Source organism: Echiichthys vipera (assembly GCF_963691815.1).
Source record: "Echiichthys vipera genome assembly, chromosome: 12".
Classification (NCBI taxonomy): Eukaryota; Metazoa; Chordata; class Actinopteri; order Perciformes; family Trachinidae; genus Echiichthys; species Echiichthys vipera.
The window spans coordinates 12,889,086-12,913,744 of NC_139837.1; the positions used below are offsets into that span (position 1 = coordinate 12,889,086).

The 24,659-nt window shown below is 40.6% G+C and overlaps 2 protein-coding genes across 3 annotated transcripts in view; one reads left to right on the top strand and one right to left on the bottom strand.

Moving 5' to 3' along the window:
• Window positions 1-14,654, top strand: part of fancm (FA complementation group M) — a gene marked incomplete at its 5' end in the record, with an annotated part of 39,840 nt that extends 25,186 nt beyond the window's left edge. Inside the window, 13 exons of the mRNA XM_083924578.1 lie at window positions 412-573; window positions 7,407-7,503; window positions 7,681-9,324; window positions 9,435-9,523; window positions 10,211-10,279; window positions 10,463-10,582; window positions 11,681-11,840; window positions 11,932-12,038; window positions 12,162-12,655; window positions 12,734-12,827; window positions 12,980-13,328; window positions 13,879-14,173; window positions 14,302-14,654. Coding sequence (XP_083780704.1) covers window positions 412-573; window positions 7,407-7,503; window positions 7,681-9,324; window positions 9,435-9,523; window positions 10,211-10,279; window positions 10,463-10,582; window positions 11,681-11,840; window positions 11,932-12,038; window positions 12,162-12,655; window positions 12,734-12,827; window positions 12,980-13,328; window positions 13,879-14,173; window positions 14,302-14,428 — 3,807 coding nt within the window. The 3' untranslated portion in view covers window positions 14,429-14,654. The remainder of the gene's footprint in view (window positions 1-411; window positions 574-7,406; window positions 7,504-7,680; window positions 9,325-9,434; window positions 9,524-10,210; window positions 10,280-10,462; window positions 10,583-11,680; window positions 11,841-11,931; window positions 12,039-12,161; window positions 12,656-12,733; window positions 12,828-12,979; window positions 13,329-13,878; window positions 14,174-14,301) is intronic.
• A 491-nt stretch (window positions 14,655-15,145) lies between these two features.
• slc25a29l (solute carrier family 25 member 29-like) lies at window positions 15,146-22,879 on the bottom strand. Of its 2 annotated transcripts, none has more exons than XM_083923932.1 (4): window positions 22,655-22,879; window positions 20,159-20,202; window positions 18,959-19,042; window positions 15,146-18,036 (listed from the first exon to the last, which is right to left on the bottom strand). In XM_083923932.1, the coding sequence occupies exons 1-4, from the start codon at window positions 22,686-22,688 to the stop codon at window positions 17,266-17,268; spliced, it is 933 nt and encodes a 310-aa protein (XP_083780058.1). In that variant the 5' UTR covers window positions 22,689-22,879; the 3' UTR covers window positions 15,146-17,265. The 2 variants fall into 2 exon arrangements, with proteins under 2 accessions (XP_083780058.1, XP_083780059.1); XM_083923933.1 differs by having other exon boundaries at window positions 18,959-19,111; window positions 22,655-22,693.
• Between the last annotated feature and the right edge of the window lie 1,780 nt (window positions 22,880-24,659).

The following is a 24,659-nucleotide window of genomic DNA, read 5'->3' on the forward strand; positions in this document are numbered from 1 at the left end:
CAGCCCAGAGAAACTTTGCCTTTACTTCTGCACATTGTGATATCACAACTAAATATGTAGAAGGCAGCTCTAAAACAGAGCGTTTCAGACAGAGGGTGAATACAGGCATATTCAGACAGACACAGTTGGAAAAAAATACCATTTTTGAACATTAAAGCAAGAAAACATGTTCTCTTAGAAACCCAAAATACAAGTATGAACTTGAAATTAAGCATATGTCCCCCTTAATTTTCTTTAATATCAGCTGGCTAAAGGAAAGTTTGTTTTGTTAAATGATGTGTATAAAAGACATTCCTCCTGACATGTAATGTGTACTAGAGCTTTGTTATATTCTTCCTCTGTCTCTTATGTTAAGGAATAGAATATATTGTTAATATCTTCTAACACGTTTATGCTGTCACCTCATGTCAGGAATTTTCCAAAAGTGGTCCACCGCGCAGAGAGCTGTCTTTGTGGGAATGGAGACACTGGCAGGACAAAGCGCTTCCTACCCATGTTGTTGATCATTCCCTCCGCTGCAACCACTTCATCAAGGTGATGGAGCTTATAGACGGCATGAAAGGGGAAAATGAGGTAAGAACAAGTGATTGATTGATTGATGGATTGATTGCTGTGTATTCATCCTGGGAGCACAAAGATAGAAAGTATTATAGTCCTGCTTTAGTGTGTCAACAGCTCAATAAGGTAATTAGATGAGCATATAACAACTAAGACCAAGGTCTTATGCCAATGAATCAAAGTTCCTGGTGTTAAAGCAAACTGTTTTATAAAATGTCCTCAACATCTTGCAAACACTTTGCTTAGTTCCACCAAGGAAAGATACATCTTTTTCGACTGCACCTTGGCTAAGAAGATGAATTAAAAAAAAAAAAACACTTATATGTAGCACTCTGTAGATCGGCTTATTTGAAGCTACCACACTTACTTAATAACTTGCTCTTGTGATTTATACCCTAATTGTTGAATGCACTTATTGGAAGTTCATTCATTTTCAACCGCATGAGATGATTACAACTTATTGGAAGTTGCTTTGGACAAAAGCGTCAGCCAAATGAAATGTAATGAAGAAGTCTGCTTATGGAAGAGAGGCCAGACTGAAAGGAGTCAGCTGAGTTACATGAGAACATACGATTGGGGTTTATGTTGCATCACTAGATCCATCATTTTGAGGATCTGCAACAGACTGCATGTTGTAATTGTGGTCTGAAAATAAATAAATATAAGCAGTGGTGTTATCAGTCAGGTACTTAAGCCACCATTATGCTCCTCCTGACCTTGTTTACATTTCACCTGTCCCAGTTAGGCACTTTATCACTTTCAGATATCGGTTTCATGAAGCTCTGGGTTTGCATTTGGCAATCAGAGATTATGGTAATCTGACTGCTGGCTGAATTAGGGTTTTCAGAACAGTTTACCTTTTTCTTTAACCGCTGGTTTTCACCATACTTTGGAAGGTGAGAATGAGCACACCTGTAAAAACATAACTGGACTGCAGCTAATGTCGCACATGCCTTCCCGGATGAATTCAGGTCACGAAATGCCCAGCGAATGAAAGGGCATCCGGCGTGAAATCTTTGCCAAATCAAATATGAAATCTGATTTTTATACTGGAGGGAGGCCTGGCTTACCAACCAGATGGAAACATATGATCTGCTGTGGCGACCCCTAACGAGAGCTGCAGGAAGAAGAATTCACACTTCTAATCAAAAAATTATTTAATGCAACAGTATTTATTCTATAAAAATAGTTATATTAAAAAAATACATATCTATATATATATATATCACTTTACAACACAAAGTCCATAAACCTGAACACTAAGCAGCATAGTGATCCAGTCTGTTCAATGCCAGAGGGATACTGTGCATGATATTGGCAGACTGCAGTTATTTGTACACACTGTTCTTCAATAAGTAGGTCTGGTTATTTGTATTTCTGGCTAGGTGTGCATCATCATAAACCATGCCTTTATTAAAGCAGTTTCTTTAGGACACTTCAATTCCAGCAGGTAGACAGGTGAAGCTTCAAAAGTAGCAACTACAGTCTACAGTGTAACCCCCCCCCCAAAAAAAACCCCAACTATTTTATATATTTCATATACACTCGGGTAGTTAAATATTTTGTAAAGTAATCCACTTTTTACTAGGAAATCGTGATTGGAAAGGCACACATTAACTTCAGCTGTCAAATACGTATAGCGTAATAAAAAGTGTGCATGTAAGTTATGCATACATAATCATTGGAATGAAAAATAAAATAAAAATATTGACATGGTTAGCCAGTCAGTTCTGTAGTATAAAGTAAGTTTTGAAAAAATAATTCAAAGCTTAAATTTTTATTCAACCTGCTTTTAATGTCCGGCACAAATGAGACCGAAAACAAAACCTCCATGGAAGATGAAATAAGTTCAGAATTCATTCAACATTTCCAGGAAACGATTAGATTAAATTAAATTTGAGTCTGTTTATTTTGTTTTTTTGGGGGGGATATTTCATTCTTTTTTCTTCCCAACCTATGAATACTTTTTTTTTTGCATAGTTTAAAACAGGCTTGTGAAATACCTCCTTATTCAATAACGTGCCAGTGTGGCCAGACCAGCTATCAAAAATAACACAAACATAGGGAGAGGGACTTTGTTCTCTTCTCAGGACATTACTCCGCTATATCTTTCCATGCAAATATTTGTTTGCTGCTGTTTTAATTATCTGAGTATTAAGGTCAGCTCTTTTGATTCCATAATGCATTTCGCTGCAGTGTCTTCTTTTTTCCCTTTTAATTTGACAATTTCACAAACTTTTCAACATGGTTTAATAAACATTAGCTCTTCATTTAGTGGTGTTGAATTTAGAAGATTAAACTCTATTATATTGTATACAATATGTATTGTGTATGTATTGTGTAATGTATTGTGAGTGATATTTTTGTCTGGTCATGGATGGTATAGAAGTCCCGCAGAGCACAGATCCACACTTTTTGCAAACATAAGTGTTCCTATTAACACCAAAGCGGCCTTCCCTCTACACACAGTGAGGGAGAACGTTAACCACGGCTTACTTGTTTGACATGAATTTGCAGAAAGGCCTCCTGGCCCTTCTCTGTCAGAAGCATAAGAGAGAGAGAGAGAGAGTAAAGAAATAAAAAAAGTCCAAACTTTATTTATTCTTATTAATCCTGTCCACGTATATCCTCCCCACCTTAACAGCATTGCACTCCAGATGCCCTAAATATAATTTGAGGCTATTTTCTGTCTGGGTGAGTTCAGAACCATGCTGGGTTCTTCACTGCGCTGCCTCTTTCTGTGTATAGTGAGGAGACACGAGGCAGGCCGGCCTCCTCTCCTGTGATTATGTAACGCTTCTCTGAACTGTTACATAAAGCCAGGAAGCTGAAAGTAGGTTGGGCAGTGGTGACCTACATCTAAAGCGTACTGGGCTGAGGAGGGTAAAACGGAAGATTATAAAGCAGATGCAAAAGAAGATAAAAGAAGACAAGTAGAAAACCTTTTAAAGAGAATTAAAGTGAAACTATATACCTCACATTCACAAATGGATTATTCACATATCACTGATTATTAGCGTTTATAGACGATATTTCTTTGATTGTGCTTGAGTTGTTTAAAGTGACACTTCATGTATCTCACAACACACCATGGCTTTAATTTATGAATGCTTTAATACAAAGTTTAATGCACCATTTTGCATTAATGTAACAAAGAAAGAAGGTTTGGGTTTATTGTGATACCTTTTTATTTTTGAGGAAAAAATGCAAGTGTTGTGTCTCAAAATCTCATTCTTGCTTATTGTTGTCGTTTGAACGTGTTCAAGCTCAACATTCTTGCACGTCCAATATCACATGCTGACGTCAGAAAACGCTTTCCAAAAGCCTTGCATTCAAGATCCTTTGATCTTCGATTCATTCAGATAATTCTTGAGCTTTCATATGAGCACCAACTTCACAGCAACTGTTGCCAAAATGTTGGCAGTATTTGCAGAAGGCCAAGACTTTAATTGGGGCATCTTGTGATGTCGGTCGTTCAACATCTACCAATCTGAGGACAAAGAAACTCTAGTAACTCTTGCAAAAAAAAAAAAAAAATGTTTCCACTTTGGTGCTTCCTTCATCATTCAGTCTGAACATGAACCCTCTGATCCTTGCAGCCTCTGCAGCGCGCTCTCTCTCTCTCTCTCTGTCCTTTTCATCAAGTTTATTTCAGTCCGTGACATCTCTTGATCTAGAGACTTAATCTGAGCATTAATTAATTGTGTCAGGGGTCAAGGTTAACCCTGTCTGGGTGAATCCAGTCGTCACGTTTTGTCTTGTTTGTCTATTTTTGAAAGGGCATCGTGAAAGGGTGTCAAAGTTCACTAGAAACAATTGTGTTCAATTCCTTTGTATTTGATTATTCATATTTCTAGTGCCAGATCATGACAAAAGTTATCTCAAGACACTTTACGTATAGATTAGGTCTAGAGCACACTTATTTATGATTTGCAGAGACCGAACAATTCCTCTATGAGCAGCAGCAAGTTGCACTATCTATAATAATAATAATAATAATAATAATAATAATAATAACAATATCTATGTACAATATTTATCCAGCAATCTTGTGTACATTGGCGAAATGGAGGTGTGGTAGTTAGCACTGCCGTTCCTGGTTCGAATCCAGGCCGGGGCCCTTCTGTGTGGAGTTTGCATGTTCTCCCCGTGTCTGCGTGGGTTCTCTCTGGGTTCTCCGGGTTCCTCCCACAGTCCAGAGACATACAGCTGTGAGGTTAACTGATGACTCTGAGTTGCCCCTAGGTGGGAATGTGAGTGTGGATTGTTGTCTGTCTCTGTTTGTCTCTATGCGCCCTGCGATAGACTGGCGTCCTGTCAAGGGTGTACCCCTCCTCATGCCCAATGTCAGCTGGCATCGACTCCAGCCCCCCGCGACCCGTCAGAAAGATGTGGTTGAAGATGATGGATAGATCTTGGACAGGATCTTGTGCACACAGTGGCACGATAACCTTCCTTTTTAACAGACAGGAACATTGAACAGACCCGACTCTATGTCGGATGGCCAGCTGTCTTGACCGGTTCATATTCAAATAAGATCTTTAAGGGTAGAACATGGTGACTCATTCCCTCAGTGTCCACTGCGACAAAATCCTTGAATCCTTTAACGTCTGTTCCAGTTTTCATCAGCATTGTGGTTTTGAAAGGGCATCCTGTGACCTCGGTCTTTGTGCAAAGTGGAAAGCTAAGAGCAAAGCTGTGTCTGAGGGTTACGGGAGTTTTAAGGATTTGTATAAGATGGATTACCCTTTTATTTTATTTCTCAGATTTAGGGTAATCATTTTTTCAAAATATTCTACAATAATAACTGCAGCACAGTAACATCAGTGAGAGCATGTTATGTCAGTTAACCTGCCGTTCATTTGTGGAAGCTGTGAGTTTTTGAGCACATGGAAGAAGTGCTGTGTAGATATTGAATCACCCAAGATGAAAGGTAAACACAAACCTTGTATAAGTCACAGTTTCATGCATACAGAGCAGCACATGGTGGAAAGCAGCACAGTTTCAATTCTCAAAACCTGTTCAACCGTGTAATTATCAACTACTTCAGTTGTCAATTAAGAGCAATTAGCTTGATTTAAAATTATACTTGCAAAACAGCTAATAACATAATCATTGTGCTAAAATAATTGTTCTGTTGTATTCAAGTGTCACAGTAGCTCATGACAGTGTGGCAATGCAAGCACAACACAAGGACCCCTGAAACTGAAGCAGCTTATTAGAATTCAGTGCTCATTTATTTGTATTTTTTACAGCTGTTTTTCTGCTGTGATATGAAAGAGGCCTATTGAAACGAAATAAATTATTAATTTTGCTTTTGACAAAGCAATAACCGTTAAAAACAGCGAAATGATTATTAAATGGACACATGCATTATTTGTTTTAAAAGTAGAAACCTGTTCATGCCACATAAGAGCAGGAACACTGTTATTTAAAACTATTACAAAACCACAGTCCACAGCCAGTTCAGCTGCACAATTAATCAAAAATCCATTAAAAATGTACAACAGCATAATAAATGCAGTCTTTTTTTTTTTTGTCGTTCCACCACTTTGGTACAGCTATTGGATGGATTGCTTTGACATTTTCTCCAGATCTCCATGGACCTCAGATGATGATTGATGATGATGATTCATCTATATTTTCTTATAGTGTCTGCTGAGTATAGAGCAACACGTGCTCACTCCCAGCTCGTCACATTCACTACCACTGCTTGATCAGGACCCCTTTGTGTCACATTTTAACGCTCTGGGTACCAGTTTGGTGTCATTTTCTGGCAAACTAGGGCATGACCTTTCATCAGGTCAGCAGACAGAAATGGTTTGATTTTTAAAGATACTTATATATTGAAGTAAAGGTGTTGAAAGCATGTCTAATGAAGAGTCCATGCTTTTGACCATGAGTTGAATGGGTGGTGGGTAGGTGACACCATACAGTACTTCTACACTTCGTGTCCTGTTAGCATGAAGAAACAACAGGGTCTTATCATCTGGATCAGAGGGCATGTTACCTGTCCAAGTGGCGTACGTGAAGCTTAGTCGTCTGTACTAATGCAGTTTTATAACAGAACATGTGGAAACAGGAACTATTTAATGGGAGCCATGACTCATTTCCTCACGTAAGATGATCTTTTATGAACAGTTTTCTATCTTAACAATGAATACTGCCATTTATTCCCATTAAAATCATTCCCACTCTATTGAGTTTGGAGTTTTATTTAATATGAATAAAATAGTGACATAAGGTCTCCTCTAATGTAGTTTTATTTTACTCTTCAAAGGCAAATCCAGTATTTCGCTCTCCGTACTCTACACTCTGCATTAGGCATCTTGTTCTTTCTTTTCTGGTCATTGAGCATCTTCATCCTGCTGGTCACAGGCTCGATGGCACCCTGTTGGCCCGAGCAGGATACCACTCTAGATGAATCACTTCCAGCTCAAATGCCTTGGACAGGTAACAAGTGCTGGGTCATTATAATATGTGTGTGCGCTTGTGTTTAAGAGATGGTGGAGATTTTTTCATTTTGGGCCAGATTTTTACAACCTAACCTTCACAATTATAATCCTGGTGAATAGAGTCAACACGTCCTGATGTTTGTCTTCCTCGATGGTGTAGAAAAATGAATAACTGGGAGACGTTACATCAGATGTTTGTTTTTGATCCATGTGTTCATAGGGCACTTCCTGATTAGATTACATGTATGAGCATGAACTGGCAAGCTGTTTGACTGTTGTGTCACATGTGTCGTAAAAGAGTTGTCAGGTCCAGAGGCTGATTATTGCTCCCTGCTCTTTGATCTCCCGCAAAGAGATATTTCTTATCAAAATCTTCTGTGTGTTTGTGTTTAGGGGGAGTGTCGTTATGAACAGGGGCTACTTCCTTACCAGCACAAAGCGGATGCTTTTGCCCATGTGAAGAAACTGCAGAAGAAACAGAAGGGCACAAAGACAAACAATAAAACTACAACAACAACCAACAACAAAATCAAACTGTCTCATGTAACGTCTCATCTGGAATGCATCGATGATGACGGAGACTGGGAAAATACAAAAGGAAAGAGAAAAGTTTCCAAATTTGCTGTGACAAAACAAAGACTTCCTGTTGAACCTGATGACCTCACAGATCACCCAGGACCTGAGGCAATTTGTCCTCTTCCCTCAAAGAATGACTGTCCAGAAGCTGACATGGATGATGACTGTGTCTTTTTTAATGAGGGTGTCATAAAGTCAGAGTACATACCTGGTGAACCTGTAAATCTTGACAAAATTTCACAGTTGATCGCAATAATCGATGAAGATGAAGATGTTGAACTTCAGGCCATGTTCTACCTACCTAAAGGGGATTCTGCCCCTCCTCCCTCCTTTTCCAAACTCCTCCCAGGAAGAGATCAGAGTCTGAAGGTCATCCTGGCCAACGTGGCCGAGCTCCTGTCCCGTTCTCCACCTTCAACAACTGTAGACTTGGAGGCCGACATGGCTGCTCCATCACTTCCTTCATCTCCTCATCAGCCGTTCAAGGTCAGCTTTACTCTGGATGTGGACGACGACGACGACAACGAGGGCGACAATGATGATAATGGCGAGGTGATGATGAGTGATGCTGACATGAGGGCGGACTCAGATGAGTCTCCAGTTGATAAAGAGGACAGTAAAATGTATTATGATAGGCCTCCTCAGGAGGCAGAGCAGCAGAGTGTCAGCAGGGGCAGCAAAGCAGCAAACAGTCCGACCTGGGATGAGGTTTTTGGGGAGGAAGAAGTGAATGATAATCATGACACAAAAGGCAAAAGCAAGGAGACAGATGACAAGATGTACAAGGAGGAACACGTTGGTCAGGAAGCTCAGAAGTACAAGGAAATAAAAAGTAAGAATGATGGCATAACAGAGGAAAAAAAGAGTTGCTGGGATGCTGTGAGGAACAAGGAAATGACTGACTTAACACACCCTGGTGTGAAAAATGACCGTGATTTTCGGTGCAGAGCTCAGATGGACGAGAGCATGGATCTGTTTTTGGATGATGAGGCCTTCCTGCAGATGACCATCCCAGACATCTCCACTCCTGGCGTCACACCCAGGACATCCCCTTGTGTGGGAGACATTGCTTGTAGCACAGAAAAGATGTCTAACACTTTGCACACACATACCCCAACAAACCAATTTAGCAATACACACAGAGCTGAAAGCACATGTAGATTAAAGACAGCGCACACAGATGTTTTAGCAAGCACAAAGGACATAACTCATGCTCTGCATGCGGAGCTGACAACTGAAAGAACTACAGACACAATGACTAACAAGGCAATCACATCTCATCGTAAATCTCCCACAATGCAGTCATTTGACACCTCCAATGACTACTTCTCTGTCAACTTTGATCTTGGCTTTTCACTGGAGGACTCTGACGAAGCGGAAGAAGAGGCTGTTTCTGCCCCATGTATGTTGACCTCTCCGCAACTTAAAAAGCAGGCCAACTCAACTCAACTCAACTCCAACTCTTCCACTCCTTATAACATCTGCCATAAACAGAGAATGTCTCTGCTGTCCAGTGAAGCCAAGTTACCTTCATCACAAATGCTGTCAGAGCATAGGGGAGGAGGAATGTTTTCTCCACTGGCTTCACCTCTGGCGTGTAAAGCCGGTCCACTCCCATCTCCAATTACATCACCAGGAGCTAGGCGAACACTTATACCTGCCTATACCCGGACCCCATCTTTAGTCCCTAGCTTAAAACAGGGACGACTGGAGGAGAACTCCCCTCCTAATCCAGGTTTGTTTACCTTTTAAAAAATGTGATTCCTTAACTTGAAGTGTCTTTATACTGGTTTACTTTGTTTTGAGACCTCTGCATTTTTCTGTCTGACTCACCTTCTTTGTTAGTGGAGTGCAGCAGTGACAGCGAGGATGATGTTGTGGTTCATAAAAGAAGACGTCAAAACAAGGTCAAACTGTTGTCATCCCCAGAAGTGGTAAGCAAGGACTATTGATATCAGTGCTGCAACTAATGTTTATTTTTTTTATTATTTCATTGTTTTCTCACTTAATGATTTGTTCTGAAGGAAACTGTGACAATTGCCCATCATCAGAGCCTATGGTGACGTTTGCAAATGTGTTGCGTCCTATTCAACAGTCCAAAATCCAAAGATATACAGTTAACTATCACAAAAGAAAATATTAACATTTAGGAACATGTAACGAGTGAATGAAAGACATGGTTGCAACAACAAAAACAGTTAAATTCTCAAAACTGCTGCTGATTGATTAAAAAAGCATTGGTCCTCTAGTTGAGAAACATTCCCTCTTTTTTACTTTCATAAGATTAATGAAATTAATACAAAAAGATAAATTATCACCTAAACTATAAGCTTTGTGAATACATCACAAACACAACGTAAATAGAAATCACCTCTGTGTAGTAATACAAAACATCAGCGGCTAATGCTGCCTCTGTCCATCACTTCCAAGGTGCCTGTAGTTGTCATGGCAACCAGCTTGCAAGAAGCGAATAATTATTTGTGCTCCTGAAATGCCTCAGCATAACATATCTGGATTAATCTGTATGAGAATCACATCATCTCCACTGTTTACACATAATGGGTACAGACACAGAATGCACATGCATAGATGTTAAATGTAGCATGTTTTGTCTCTTCCAGTCAAAGATCTCCAGTGATGGTGACTCCCCGCTGGTTGTGAAGAGGAAACGCGCAGCTGCACTGAACACTGTAAGATTTTATTTTCCTCATTAGCAGTAAATCACGCCACCTGTTTCAGCCTATTCCACACAGCCAGTTTCATTTAAATACTCTCTCTCGAATCATTTCCTAATGGATTGATTATATGCAGCGTCATTAAACCATTAACACTGTACAGTATTTGACTAATGTATTCTCCTCAATGATCTCCAGTCTGATGAAATGCAGGGTGAAGGTGTTTCTGATGATGATTTCCAGAATGAGTCCGTGTTCACCCGCCGAACCACAGCACACGGAGCTGAGAGGCAACGGGTCCAACAGAGCAAAGCCAAGGTCTGTGTGACAGCAGATGGCTCTGCAGAACCCTGTGATCTGAATCTGAATTATATAATTTATTTCTCAGGCTTTCATTTCCCTGCATGCTGTGAATGGCACCTGTATAGACAGAACCATAGCTCTTTGTATATAATTTTTAGGGTATGAGTGTAGTTTTGTATATGTAAGCCATATTTTCCCACTTACACATCCAGCAGTTATGGATCAAAACATATAATTCATTTCACAGTTGTGTTTGTGGCCACCTGATAAATGTAAGTCCAATATTCACTCTGCTTTAGCTTAGTTCTTGGTCTCTTAAAGTGTAATTCCGGCACAAAAGCATCCCATGGTCTTTTTCGACATGAATATACATTAAAATGGAGAGATGCTAACAGCCTGACATGGCTAACACTCATTAGTTTGGGGCAGTGCGGTGAACGCATTAAAACGGCTTTTTTTAACCACTAATATTGCTCAAAATTACACCAAATCTCTACAGAAGCATCTCAAGTATCCCTGCACATAAAATGAAGCACCAACAACGTAGTTAGCGAACCCAGAGTTTATTAAGAGTGTTTTGAAAGACTTACCAACTGACCCCGGTACCAGCTCGTCTCGTAGTAATGGCCATTCAAGTCGATTACCAAATGCAATCCAAAAGAAAGGAGCCCAATTATTATTTTATCCAGCAAAACATGTAAACTTTTTGGTTTTTGGTGGAATATAAGTTAATAATAGATGGTAAAAGGTTTGGAAAAGTAAACACTTTTCTCTGCAGCAACAGTTAATAGTTTATAAACAAAAAAAACTGTCTCGTTGGCCTATTTAATGTTTATTCATGCTGAAAAAGACTGTGGGGTGCTTTTTTGCGCCGGAATTACACTTTTAGGAACTCCTGAGGAAACTACCTGGCCCTTGAGTTGTTAAATGCTCTATGGTCACCAGCTAGTCGCTAACTGTGTCTCTCTGCTGTATGGTGCTGGGCAGGTAGTGAGGTGTTCCCCCCCCGGAAAAACACATTCCTTCATACATAAAAATGTAAATTCTATGAAAATCTGTCACAGCGTCTTCAGCTTGCGTCAACCTTGACATTTTCCATCCTTCCTCTGTCAGCACCCCATATGTCGAAAAGCGCGCCAGTTCCTGGATGAAGAAGCAGAGCTGTCGGAGGAGGAGGCAGATGTGTCATCTGATGAAGAGGATGGAGAAGAACAAAACCACTCCCTTGAAGGCTTTGTGGTCGACAATACACACTTCTCCCAGGGACTGAATGGTACAACAACCTTCAGAGGATTATATTTCAAATCTCATTCAATGAAACGTGCCATAACGTTTACACCTCCTCTTTTTTTCCTCTCTGACAGACTCTGAGATGCACAGTGTTTATCTGAAGTCAGTGAGAAGCCCTGCAGTCCAGGGAAAGTTTAAAATGTCCTACAGAAATCATCAAAATATGGACATATTTTCTCAGGTAACCTGTATATTTTATTTTCAGCTTTTCTTTATTCAGTGTAAATAAATAAAAAACTGGAGCTGCAGTGAAACCAAATACAAATGGTTAACTCCAGTCTTTGTTCCTGACGTTGGATCGCAGGTGCCTGAGATCGATGAAACATATGCAGAGGACAGCTTTGTGGTGGGAAGTGAGGTTGAGGAGGTGGAGAGCAGCGGGGAAGAGAGTGAAAACATTGAACTCCTGCCCGGGGATTCATATGTGGAGGGGCGGAGGCAATATGCCACCAGACGGCGTGTTTTCCTGCACAATGCCAGAGCTGGGGCTGAGGCTACAGCTAGATCTCTACCAGAGCAGAGAGCTGGAGTGAAAACCAAGCGCACCCGTGTCATACGAATTAATGATTCTAGCGAGGAGGAGACAGAGGAAGTTGTTAAAAAGAAAAGTCTTATGACAGGAGGGTGTGCTGCTGTCCCCCTCTGGTCAAAGATGGTACAGCTGGAGCACAGCAACCTCCAGCAGCAGCAGCAGAAACCCTCTTCCTCTTCCTCCTCCTCTTCAACCATAGCATCCAAGGTCTCATTGCTGAGCAAGGCACAGGGGGGCTCAGTGAGTGAGGACCATCAAAAGGAGAGGTAAAGAAATCCTCATGTGGTAGCAGATAAACACAAACATTCAACAACCACTAGAGCATCATTTTCTTTCTCCTGCAGGTGTCGCCGGAGGTTAGAAAATCAGCATTTGCTCTCTGATGAACTAGATTTTGTAGAGACAGAGCTGCAGTTATCCTCCAAGAAACAACCCCAGGTACGAGCAAAGATGACACATCTGTCCATAGGGTAACACAAGCAGTAAGAAGCAGGACACCGCATCGTAAATCAGACACGTGGTCACTTAAACATACATGTAGGTTGGTAAAACTTTACACCAACTACATTGATGTTTTCCTCCAGGTCCAGGCAGTCCCTGCCACCTCCTCAGTTCCACAGACATCCACTGCACAGGATTCACCAGGCAGTGAGCCCCCTGCTCCGTCCAGGCCTGTTTGCATTCTGGTGGACAGTCGATGCATCAGTAGCGGAGTGGAGCTGATGACCAGTCTTCGTCAGCGCCACGCAGCCACCGTCCACGTTTGCTCACTGGACGGCAGCTACTTCATCGTCAGCAACCGCACGGCAGTGGAGAGGCACAGCCAATCGGACTTGGCAGCGACGCAGAACCGGAAACGGTTGGCTGAAAGCGTCAACAGCTTGCAGGGATTGTTTGAGCGCGTTTGTCTGATAGTGGAGAGGGACCGGACCAAGCCAGGTCAGTCAGCCTGTTGATCTGATGACTTAAAGGTCCCATATTATGCTAATTTTCAGGTTAAATATTGTGTTTTGTGTTTCTAATGGACATGTTAACAATGCTTTAATGTTCATAAATCACATCATTTTTCTCATGCTATGTCAGAATATACCTGTATTCACCTTCCGTCTGAAACACTCTGTTTAAGCGTCCATTGCTGTAAGCACCCCTCCAGAAAAAGAAGACTCTGTTCTGATTGGTCAGAGTTTCCAGGGCTGCCAAACTGACTTTAACAGCACTGTAGCTGAACTTTCTACCTATATATAGTATAGTTGTGACATCACAACCGTATGAAGTCCTGACAGCTCATTTAAAGGCACAGTTTCTGAATACAGGCTGTGGATTGAGCGTTTTGGTTTTGGTACTTAGCACCTTGACCTGCTTTATAATCAAATAAGACAAGGAATAGACATGTCATATTGTATTTTGATTACAGGAAGTTTTGAAAGTTTACACAATTTGTGTGATCACATTATGTTTCTGTTCTTTGTGTTGATTGTCACCATCACAGGCGAGGCATCACGCCCGTTTCAGCGAACACGGTACTATGACAGCACGTTGACAGCTCTGGTGCGTACTGGCGTGCGCTTGCTGTGGAGTGATGGCGCTGAAGAGAGTGCCGGATTGCTGGCCGATCTCGCACGACTGGAGCAACGTAAAGGTCAGGGCATCATTGTACCGCTGGAGGTCAAAGGGCAGCGCAGGAAGCAGGCCTTGCAGCTCTGCTTGAGTCTGCCTTCAGTCAACTACGTCCATGCCCTCAGCATGAGCCACAACTTCATGTCAATTGCCCAACTTGTAAACAGGTAAAGGAAGTGTTAAGTGTGTGCGCGTGTGTATTTTGAAAAACCAGAAGTCAGGAGCGGATACCTTCTTTCCCCTCTTGTTTAAACAGTATAATGTCTCCATTCACCATCTTTTGTTCCTTCTGCAGCTCCATTGAAGCCATAGAGAAAGGAGGCTGTATGAGTCGATCCAGAGCCGAGGAGATGTACCGCTTCTTGCGCTACTCCTGTGACTCCGCCTTCATGACCACGTCGAAAGCAGGCAAAACCAGCTAATAGCCTGGAGGAGAAACACTGTAGGAAAACCACAATCTGAAATCTATTCATATATTTCCTATATTTCTCAACTCCTCTCTTTCTTTGCTTCCCCTGCCCTTTTTTAGGGCCCAGAGGACAACAATCATTATGCTAAATACAGTCACTGCTGTCTTAAGTTGAATCTCAATGAGAGAACAGTCGCGGGATATTAATGCAACCTTCTTGCACAACAAGTTGAAGGGGAATACCACTCAACTCAATTTGTATGTTATAGAATACCACGTTTCTTGATATATGGCATACCATTTGAGTGAGAAGTGTTTCCTGTATTGTTGAGACAATACTGATCATAAGAAATCAATATTTGATTGACACTTGAATAACTTATTTTGCCAAAATAATGGAAATATTTGTTTAAAACGCTTTTCTGAAAGATGTTAATATCGTATCACATTTCTTTAATAAACACTATTTTTTTACACTAGTGTCAAAGTATTTGTGTGTTCCCCCTGAATGATTTCAATAGTCTGCGTCAAGTCCCAAATGTTAAGTAGAACCTGTGATACCCATTTACAACCACTAGAGATCAGTCTTTCATTTCTTCAACAGAACACATTTCATCCACTCTTCTCTTCTTCTCTTAACATTGAGTTAATAGTTGTGATAAGAAATCTTTCAGAAAACATGAGAAAAAAAGGCTTTTATTTCACCATTCTCTCAAAGTACTACATAGTGTGCATGCTGCTTTGGTGAAAGATACTGTACAAGGACAAGCACAGAACACAAAAGGCAACATTAGCCAGTTAAAGCACCCCTTTTACAAAGATATCAATCATGCATCTTCCACCTGGTACAGTCAGACAAACTTGGACAAAATAGAGAACTAAAGCCTTGCAACAGAAAAACACAGGATTGCAAATTAAAGAAAATCTAAAACCTATTGAGATTTCACACCTTTAAACTTATAAAGGATGACATAAAAACAAAAAACACCAAATCCATAGTATGTACAAAATTATGACTTTGACAAACCCAAAGCTGTTTCAGTCTAACATGCAGAAATAAAGACGTGTGCCTTCTACATGCACGTAATAGCTCCAAGAATTTTGATACTTGTGTCACCTGTAGGTAGGTTTACAAATACATTTGTTGTGTGTACATTTTAAACCTGACAAAATGTAAAGCGTTAGTGAATTTAGCAGTTGCTAACTGGGTGAGGTACAGAGGTCACATTGCTCTGGGGGACACTGTGTGCCTTATGATTGTTCTGGAAATTATTGAGAGGGAAGCAGAGGGCTCTTAACCAGATTTTGTTTGTCCAACGAACTGACAAAACTTTTTGGGTCAGATTTAGAGAATAAGTAGCAAAATATGTTTGGACATGTTTCGGTGCTGTCATGAACTTCATATGTGAAGATTACAGGTGCATAAATGTTTAGAGCCGGAAATAGTAGAAATGCACTTTCTTTAACACAAACTGAAGTAAAAACACAGAGAAATTGCAGCTGTATCAAAGAGGGATAAAATCTGCAGCTGTAAGTTAAAATTGCAAGAACTAATACTTTGTCAGCCTCGAGTTGGCGCAGGCTAGTGTGAGACAGCAGAACTGGTCTGACAATGACACAACTGCCCCTTGTCGAGGATGTGGATGGCTAAATGTTAAGCCTCACATCCATCAACAAGGAGTGCAAAGTTAAAAATACATTTTGGGTTTTAAAAAGCACATTTTTAACGAGCCATCAGATTTGCTCCACACCGTAACATAATCTTGCATTAGTGGGGAATTAAAAAATCTATTGTAAGGTGAAAAACATGATGGTTTTTAACTGTACATGTATTTAATATCATACCATAAAGTGCTTCCTTTGGACACCGTACTTGGTTTTAGACAATGATTGTGAATTAAATATTTTAAATTATTACACATGCTTTTTTTGTATCTGACAGTATCCAAACCATATTTATGCCATACTGCAATGGGCCAATGACTGCGCCTATAACAGCTTCACAAATTACCAATTAAAACATCAGACAGCATCGACACCTCGAATCCAATTCCTATGAATTGTCATAGGAAAATTGACCTACATACACAAAGAATACAACAATAGTTACATAAAATGTACATGTATAAGGCTTTCTTTGTATTGGTAACCATTAGGGTAAGGCGCTGAAGTGCTGTGTTCACACTATGGAGGTAAACAGTGAGGGGATAACTTGACCTGAATACCACAGAGAGAACCTTATTGAGCATTTTATTACTAATTCTTAATATTAAGATTAATAAATGTAATCTTAAAATTGCATTTAATTCACTGATTGAAGTTTGTAATAAGGAACAGTAAAAAAATGCATGTGTTCAAATGTGCCAAACTTACTCTAGACATTTTGCTAATTAGTTATCACTAAACTATCACTGACTACTCTAATCACTGGAGCAGTTTATCACGGATTCCAAACATACTCCCATTATGACCTGACCTGAACACAGCATGAAAGACATTGTTTCTTTTATTCCAAATTTTAGGGACATCTGTAACTGTCACTGTATGTTACAGTAACTCTTGTAATAGTCAAGTTTCCTAAGTTACATAAAAACAAAAAAATGTGTACAAAATCCAAGGACTTTTAAAAACCATACCATATTTACAAGTGCAGCCTTTATCTTAAAATATATATTATTTAAATAATACATGTGGTCACTTGGCTGAAACTCCACAGGCTTACCTAGGATCAGTTCACCTTTCTCATTAGGGACAGCAGTTACCGGATCAATAAACCTATACTACCTATACTACTACTACTACCATCTATACTACCTGCTGATGACTGTAGTAATACTGCTGCACAAGAGCTCACATGCTAGTTGGCTGTGACTGTGGCTGCAGAGGCTGCAGTTGGACAGACTGCGGCTCAGAGTCCTGAATGCTACACTCTTCCCCCTCACGCATGTACATTAAAAATAGAGTCACAGTGGCAAATGTGGTTGCATTCACTGGAAATGCACGGAGCAGCGTGGACGTGAGTCCACGTGTGAACACCCTCCACCCCTCTTTCTTTAAGCTCTGTCTGACACAGTCCATAATGCCACTGTACTGGTTGACACCGCCCACCCCGTCCGCCTGTAGACGTGACTTGATCACGTCCACGGGATAGGTGGAGATCCAGGAAGCAATGCCAGACATTCCACCAGCAAACAACAGCTTGAGGATTATGTAAGGATCCTCTGGCTCACAGCCCAACGAACGTGTCCACATGTCATAAGTCAGAAAGTACACACCGAAACCAGGTGTCTCACGCAGCAGGGTGGTAACCATGCCGCGATTGATACCTCGGATTCCCTCCTTTTTGTAGATTCTCACCAGGCAGTCCAGGGAGTTCTTGTACAGCTTCCTCTTAGACTTCTTTTCTCCAGTCCCTTGCAACTGCATGCGTGTCTTCGCCAGTTCCATTGGGCAGCAAATGACACACTGGATGGTTCCAGCAGAGGCTCCAGCCAGGAACTGGTTGAGAGGTGTGTCACGGCCAAGCTTGCGCATGGCATTGCCCTGGACACCAAAAACTATGGCATTGATGAAGGTCAGGCCCATCATTGGAGAGCCAATGCCTTTGTACAGACCGAGCATCTACAGGCACAAACACAGATAGGACCAATGAGGGAACGTCAAGATTTCCACAGAGCCCATATGAAAGTAAAGTTTTTGATCATTTGTTCACACTATTGAATTGTTTCCTTAAATTACTTAACCAATTCCTTCAAATTATGCTCATCAGTCTCATAAATGATTTACTGTAGCACAGGGAATTAAAGTTATCAATTTGCGTGGCCAGTCAATTCAAATAAAGAGCAGTGACAGCCAGTGTCAGTGACAAGCTAACAGCTGTGTTTTAATGTAGATGCATCTTCAAAAATCTCATTTAAAATTTATTCCAAATATCTGACCCTCTGACTTTGTCATCATTCCAATGCTACGTTTAAGGTTTACTTTTTACTCTTGATAACCAGCCGAGTTACACACATGCAATTGTGTGATACATGGCGAAAGAAAGAAAGTTGAAAGGTCATGGACAATCTAAATAGTTCTGTAAATAAATGTCCACATTTATGAATGTGAGGGAACAAACTGCTCAGAATCACTTACATTTATATATTGCACTGTAGGGGGAATACACCTCCATGTGAAAACAGCCGTGAGTAAATTCACTGAGACCAAGCATACTCCACTTAGCTCAAATGGCATCATGTCAAAGCTTTATTTAGCCCATGCACTAAAATCCTCGCTGACCCTGGCGGACGGACACACCTCCGTCCCCCAACACCCCATGTTAGGAACATGCCGGCTGATCATGGGCTGATGCCTGTGTTCAGAGATGGGACTGTAACTGGACACCTTGATTAGAGCGGTGACCATTCTCAACCTTGGCACATTAGGCACCTCGTGGTGAAAGCTACACACATTACTCAACAGCCATGATGGGTTTAAATGCAGCCTAGGAAAGAACATTATAAACTAGTAAAACATTAAGAGGCATTCAAAACAAACTTACTGACTCCTGGCGTACGATTGACTGGAAGCAGTGATATGTCCCACGGTACAGAGGTTTGTCCACATTTTGAACTTGAAGCCTCACCTGAGGATGACAGCCGTCCAGTCAGAGTCGTATGACAGAGTCCTAAGGCCAACAACAGGGCCACAACAACTATAAACCACATATTGTTATATAAGGTTTAAAGGGAAACAAGCAGGAAGAGCTTTGAAATGGTTCTTTTTAGGGTAAAAAGAAATACTAAAGGGGTGCAATATAAAAAAAAATAACCGAGAAATTAAGTTGTATAAAAAACTAAATGTCTTCTGTGCTTTATATTTATACAGCTCAAGACAAGACATTGGGTGAGAGGGTAAAAAAGACCTTGACTATACTTACTAGGTCACATTTCCATGGAGAGGTTGTTTATTTCTCTCCCTCATCTACAACACAGTGACACTGTTGCTGTTAAAGACAGCCTCCCCCAGACAACAGCTCAGGGAGAAATGACATTGAAATCAAAGTAGAAAAGAGCTACAACCAAACCATTGACCACATGTGTATGTCTGCATAGTGTTTGCTACAATTTCACAATTTAACAATTGTGTGTGCAACATTTAAAACTTCTTTGCCTTTTCAAACCAACTAAGTCAATGATTCATGAAAGAAAATTCTGGTTAAATCACAGAAATCATAAAAGGTGACGTCAGAAAACCACACATGATGAAAGCAGTGAGGATAATCTGTTTTTTTTCCCTATTCGATTTATTTTGAATACATTTGTAACTCAAGTGGCTATGATACTTGTGTGACTTTGTGGCTTATTAAAAACAATGAATGTATACGATTAGGGACTGGCAAAGTTATTCAGAAAATACCAGTAACTTAAGTCAAATATAAATATAAATTAGAAATACTTTTTATATAGTACTTGGTTGTTGACATACAGGTATATTGGCATCTTAGGGGGGTGGCACATGAACAAATTATCCTTTAAAGTTAAAGATATACACAACAGAAAATATGATTAGCAATAAAAATAAATCATGTCTCTAATAATATATATATCTACAGTAATCTATCAAATTCCTCTTGTAGGCTGACTGTGTAACTTCAGTTCAAATTCAAGTGGTCAGACTTACAACACTTTAACAGCAAAGCACTGGATCATGTCATTGCCTAACATGAGTAAATAGTAAAGAGGATAGTACAGACACCCACCTTCACAGTGTCAAATGGATGTCCGACCAAAACACCAGCAGCACCTGAAAAATAAGACTCAGGTTTAAATTCATATTAGACAACACTAATTATGATTAGTAAACAAATTTATGAGAAAATGACTGATAACCAAGTGGCTGATCTATCGACGGCAAACATTTCCCCCTCCGCTGTACACTGCACTGCCCTCTGTGACGAAACAACTTGACGGTCCTGTCCTTGACTGAGCCAAAGATCCATTATTCATTCATTCATCTTCAACCGCTTATCCCGGGGTCGGGGTCGCGGGGGGTGCTGGAGCCGATCCCAGCTGACATCGGGCGTGAGGCGGGGTACACCCTGGACAGGACGCCAGTCTATCGCAGGGCACATAGAGACGAACATAGACACACAACCATTCACACCTACGGGCAATTTAGAGTCTTCAATCAAGCTAACACATGCATGTCTTTGGATTGTGGGAGGAAACCGGAGTATCCGGAGAAAACCCACACAGACACGGGGAGAACATGCAAACTCCACACAGAAAGGCCCAGACTGGGATGCGAACCTGGAACCTTCTTGCTGTGAGGCATCAGTGCTAACCACTACACCACCGTGCAGCCCCTAAAGATCCATTATGCAACTTAAAATTTCATATTCTTAGCAAATAAGTATTCAGTCATCGGGAAGAATCCAATCTCCATGACCTGACAACATATGCACAAAACATTACTGGTATAGTAATGTTGATTATAAACAAAACTCTTTCCAATAAAATGATTTATTAATGGTGTTGTGGTGTAGCACTATTGCATGGATGTTCATACAAATAATGGGGAATATATCCACATACATTGGGGAGCACAAATCAGGCCATATTTCACAGACTGGTATCTAGACATAAATGACTAAAGACAGCAAACCTCTTGCCTGGCTCTCTGGACATCTCACCAGGGCCTTTGCTCTAAAGTGAGGCTTATCTGGGGTATCCCCAAAGAAAGCTAAGTCAATAACAATTCCTTTGGGGATAACGATGACCTGGACAAATGAGAATATTCACAGGCTTATCTGGGGTAGTTTGAGGAAAGCCTCGGGCAAAGACTAAACAGATGACAAGATTCCCAAAGGTTTATGGTCCGGCTTTAGTGGAAGCACTGGTTGTTGAGTTACCTCCATTCAAACAGGAAGGCATGAACTCAGTCAACTTTAGGTGACCCTCCTAACTCCTCATGGTTTAATATTAACTGCTTTGACCTGCTGCTTGTCTATTCTCTTATTCTACCACTTTGTTTTAATGATTTTTAGTTCTGCCGTTTTGTTTCTTTTTAAGACCCCTAGTGTATACTGCATTTCTTTTTTTTTTTTTACAGAAGCACTTTATAATGATCTGCCTTGACTGGAAAGCACGTTCGATCACTTCTGGTGGTGTTGTAAATGAGCTATATAAATAATGTGACTTGACTTAATGAAGAATAGCCGGGGTTAATTTTGGGTGATCAGACGTCCCCGTTTTCAGTGACCTGACCCCGGAAATGTCCTCGGTTTTCACTGTGACTGAAAGATCAAAAAATGGAATATAGGAAAGAATTTAAATGTTGACCAAACGACACGTATAGTTGCACACCCTACTACTCACAGGCTAAAGTCAAAGTGGTTTGGCATCTCCAGGTCAAAAGATAAGGAAGCATAATAGATTGAACTTTTGTAAAGAAAGATAATAGAAAATGTATTATTTAAAATGAAGCCTTGTGATACATGGGGAATATTAGTCTTTACATTGCACAAGTGGTTTGACATCTCCAGGTCAAAAATCATAAAAAGAAAATCATTAAAAAATATATATATATTTTTCAAAAAACAAGCCTTGTGATACGTAAGGGATATTAGTCTTTATGTTGTACAAGTGGTTTGACATAATTCAATGAAATAGTTTAAATGCATAAAGGGGTTTTTCCTGAATATCAGCCTGACTTAATGCTGGTCCTGTTTTGGAGGTTTTTACACCTCTGAATCAAAATGTCCCTGGATTATGTCTCAGAAACCTGGTCACCTTATTCACAGTGCAAAATAGTGACGAGAAAAGATGATGCCATGTCCTGATACACTGTTAATCTTTTTTTTTTCGGGTTTTAGCTGTGTGATAAAGTCTCACAAGAAATCTCAGTAGACAGGTTTGGCAATGTGAGCAGCTATTTGATGAATGGCAGAACATAAACACCACTCCCTATGAGTTTCACGTATGGAATGTAACTTCACAAACGTACATCCGGGATTTCCACAGAAGTTTAGGAAAACTGGGTGAAAAATAACGGATTTTAAAGTCCCTAATCTGTCATTTCAGGCTGGTTGTAATGTTTCTCAGACGTGGCAGCTGGAGACTAATGAGCTCGAGCTTGTCCACGCGTTGCTTTGACGATAGAAGAAAAAAAAGTGGCTAATGCTAATGCTAGCTGTAATTTGTTAACCTGGCTAACGTGGCTAGCAGCTAGCATAAATACCGGCTAATTCACTCACCTCCTATGCAGCCCGCAGCGAAGTCCAATGCCATTCCCTCAAAAACTCCAACGGTAGAAATGTGTCGAGCTAACTTGGTGGCTGGCAGAATAATTCACGAGTCCTTTAGTGTGTATTTTCTTGTAACTCAATCTGTCTGAAAGTGTTTATTTACAAACGCCACCTTTTTTTTTTATTGAGCTCCGGTTAATGATGACCACAGGGTTTCAGCGCGCACAACCTTTCTGTTTCTCTGCAGCGTGGAGGAAGAGGTGGAGGGGGTTCAAAGTAGAAAAGAAGAAGCGAGTTTGCCCTTTTTTAAGGAGCCCAATCGCATTACTCGAAAGTAGACAACTCCCCTAGAGGACACTGTCCGCCCCCCGCACCCATTGGCTGCTGCCGGGTGGAGCAGCAGAGGAGAGTTGGAGGTCTGAAACTATCAACGCCGTCAAAATCAACAGTGTTATCGTGACGGCGGTGGTCCTCAGCAGCATGAGTCTGCAACATGGGGAGCCAGTGGCGTTTCTAGATTTGTTTGACTGATTTATGCAGAGGTGGCATGCACACACAGCTCAAATGTCATTCATTTATCATTTCTGTCTCCACCCTTCATATCTACTTTAACCTTTGACCATACCAGTGTTTGTATAGGGGTGCAATATTTAAAACATTTTTAACTGCTCAAGAATGACTAATAATGGTCAAAAATCCCTCCAATATACCACACTAAGACACCCAGACCTTGAACAACACCATAGAAAAATCCCTGCTGTGATTTGGTATCAAAGACTTTTGACATGTGGAGATTTCTCTTAAGAATTGCATTTTTCAGTGATTTGATGGCCAGCACTTGTGTTTCCAAAAACTGCCCAGAAACCCTGTTATTATCAATATACCTAGGAAAGCCATCCATCCTCTGAATGCCGTAGGTGTCTAGTTTGTGGTTTAAAGTTTCACAAGGCTGTGATTATGCTCACAACAGGTCATTTTATACACAAAAAAAAAAGGTCTCAGTACAATGACATGGCTGGGCAACTATGGAGGCCAACATCATCACACATGAATACAATTGGGCTCATGAATCTACGAGAGTATCAGCTTTCCAGTAATACTCACATTTAGGCAACTATGCAGAAATACTCAAATACACCATTTTAGAAAAGGCCAAAACCAACGCATTTGTATGTTTTTGGTCCAAAGTGTCTGGGATAAGCATAAAGTGGGCATGTCTGTAAAGGGGAGACTCATTGGTGCCATAGAACTCATTTTCATTCAGATATCTTAAGGTCAGGGGTCAAGGGACCTCTTTGAAAATATCCATATCCAGTTTTCCCACTTCAAAATTTTCCTTAACTTTGGAGCATTATTTAGCTCCCTTCCCCACAAGCAGACATTACCGATATCTTCACTTGAGATTTAAAACGTTACCTGCCTCTTAAATACATCTTGGCTGAGATTGATCGCTCTCCCTGGGGGGGCCTGTGCCACCCTAAGTCACCCCCTGGAAACGCCTGTGACAACATTGTACAGCTGTGGTGAAATGACATTTTTTTTTTAAAAAAAGCCCTGAAATCAGTGGTGGAAAGTTATTACATTAACTTGTATACCGTACTTGCACTGTGTCCTGTGCTCTCAGACAATTGGCTGCATTATTATCATTTACGGACCGATCATATATTGTTTTATCTTAAATTACGAGGACATTTTAACTAACATTCAATCAAAAAAATTGCCTTTAAAGGAACATAATATCACGTTACATGTAATACAATGTGCATTCATTGTTCAAATCACTTCTATGACAATATGCCTGTATCACAGCAGACATTTTGACTTGGACAAAGTGCTCGCTGCGCCCTCTCTCCCCGCGGGCCAGAAAGTCCTAACAGTGACAGTGAAGCTCTTGAATGGAATTCAGCCATCATGGTAAATGGATGGACTTGTACTTATATAGTATAATATAATCTTCTGACTACTCAAGGCACTTTCACAGTGTTTGTGACATTCAGCCATATATTCACACTGA

Excerpts from the sequence above, each read along its gene's own strand:
- slc25a29l (XM_083923932.1), bottom strand. The coding sequence starts at position 22,688 with ATGGCATTGGACTTCGCTGCGGGCTGCATAGGAG. Across the intron at positions 19,043-20,158 it reads ATCCATTTGACACTGTGAAG|GTGAGGCTTCAAGTTCAAAA; the intron begins GTGGGTGTCTGT and ends TGTCATCCTCAG. Across the intron at positions 18,037-18,958 it reads CAATCGTACGCCAGGAGTCA|ATGCTCGGTCTGTACAAAGG; the intron begins GTAAGTTTGTTT and ends TTGTGCCTGTAG.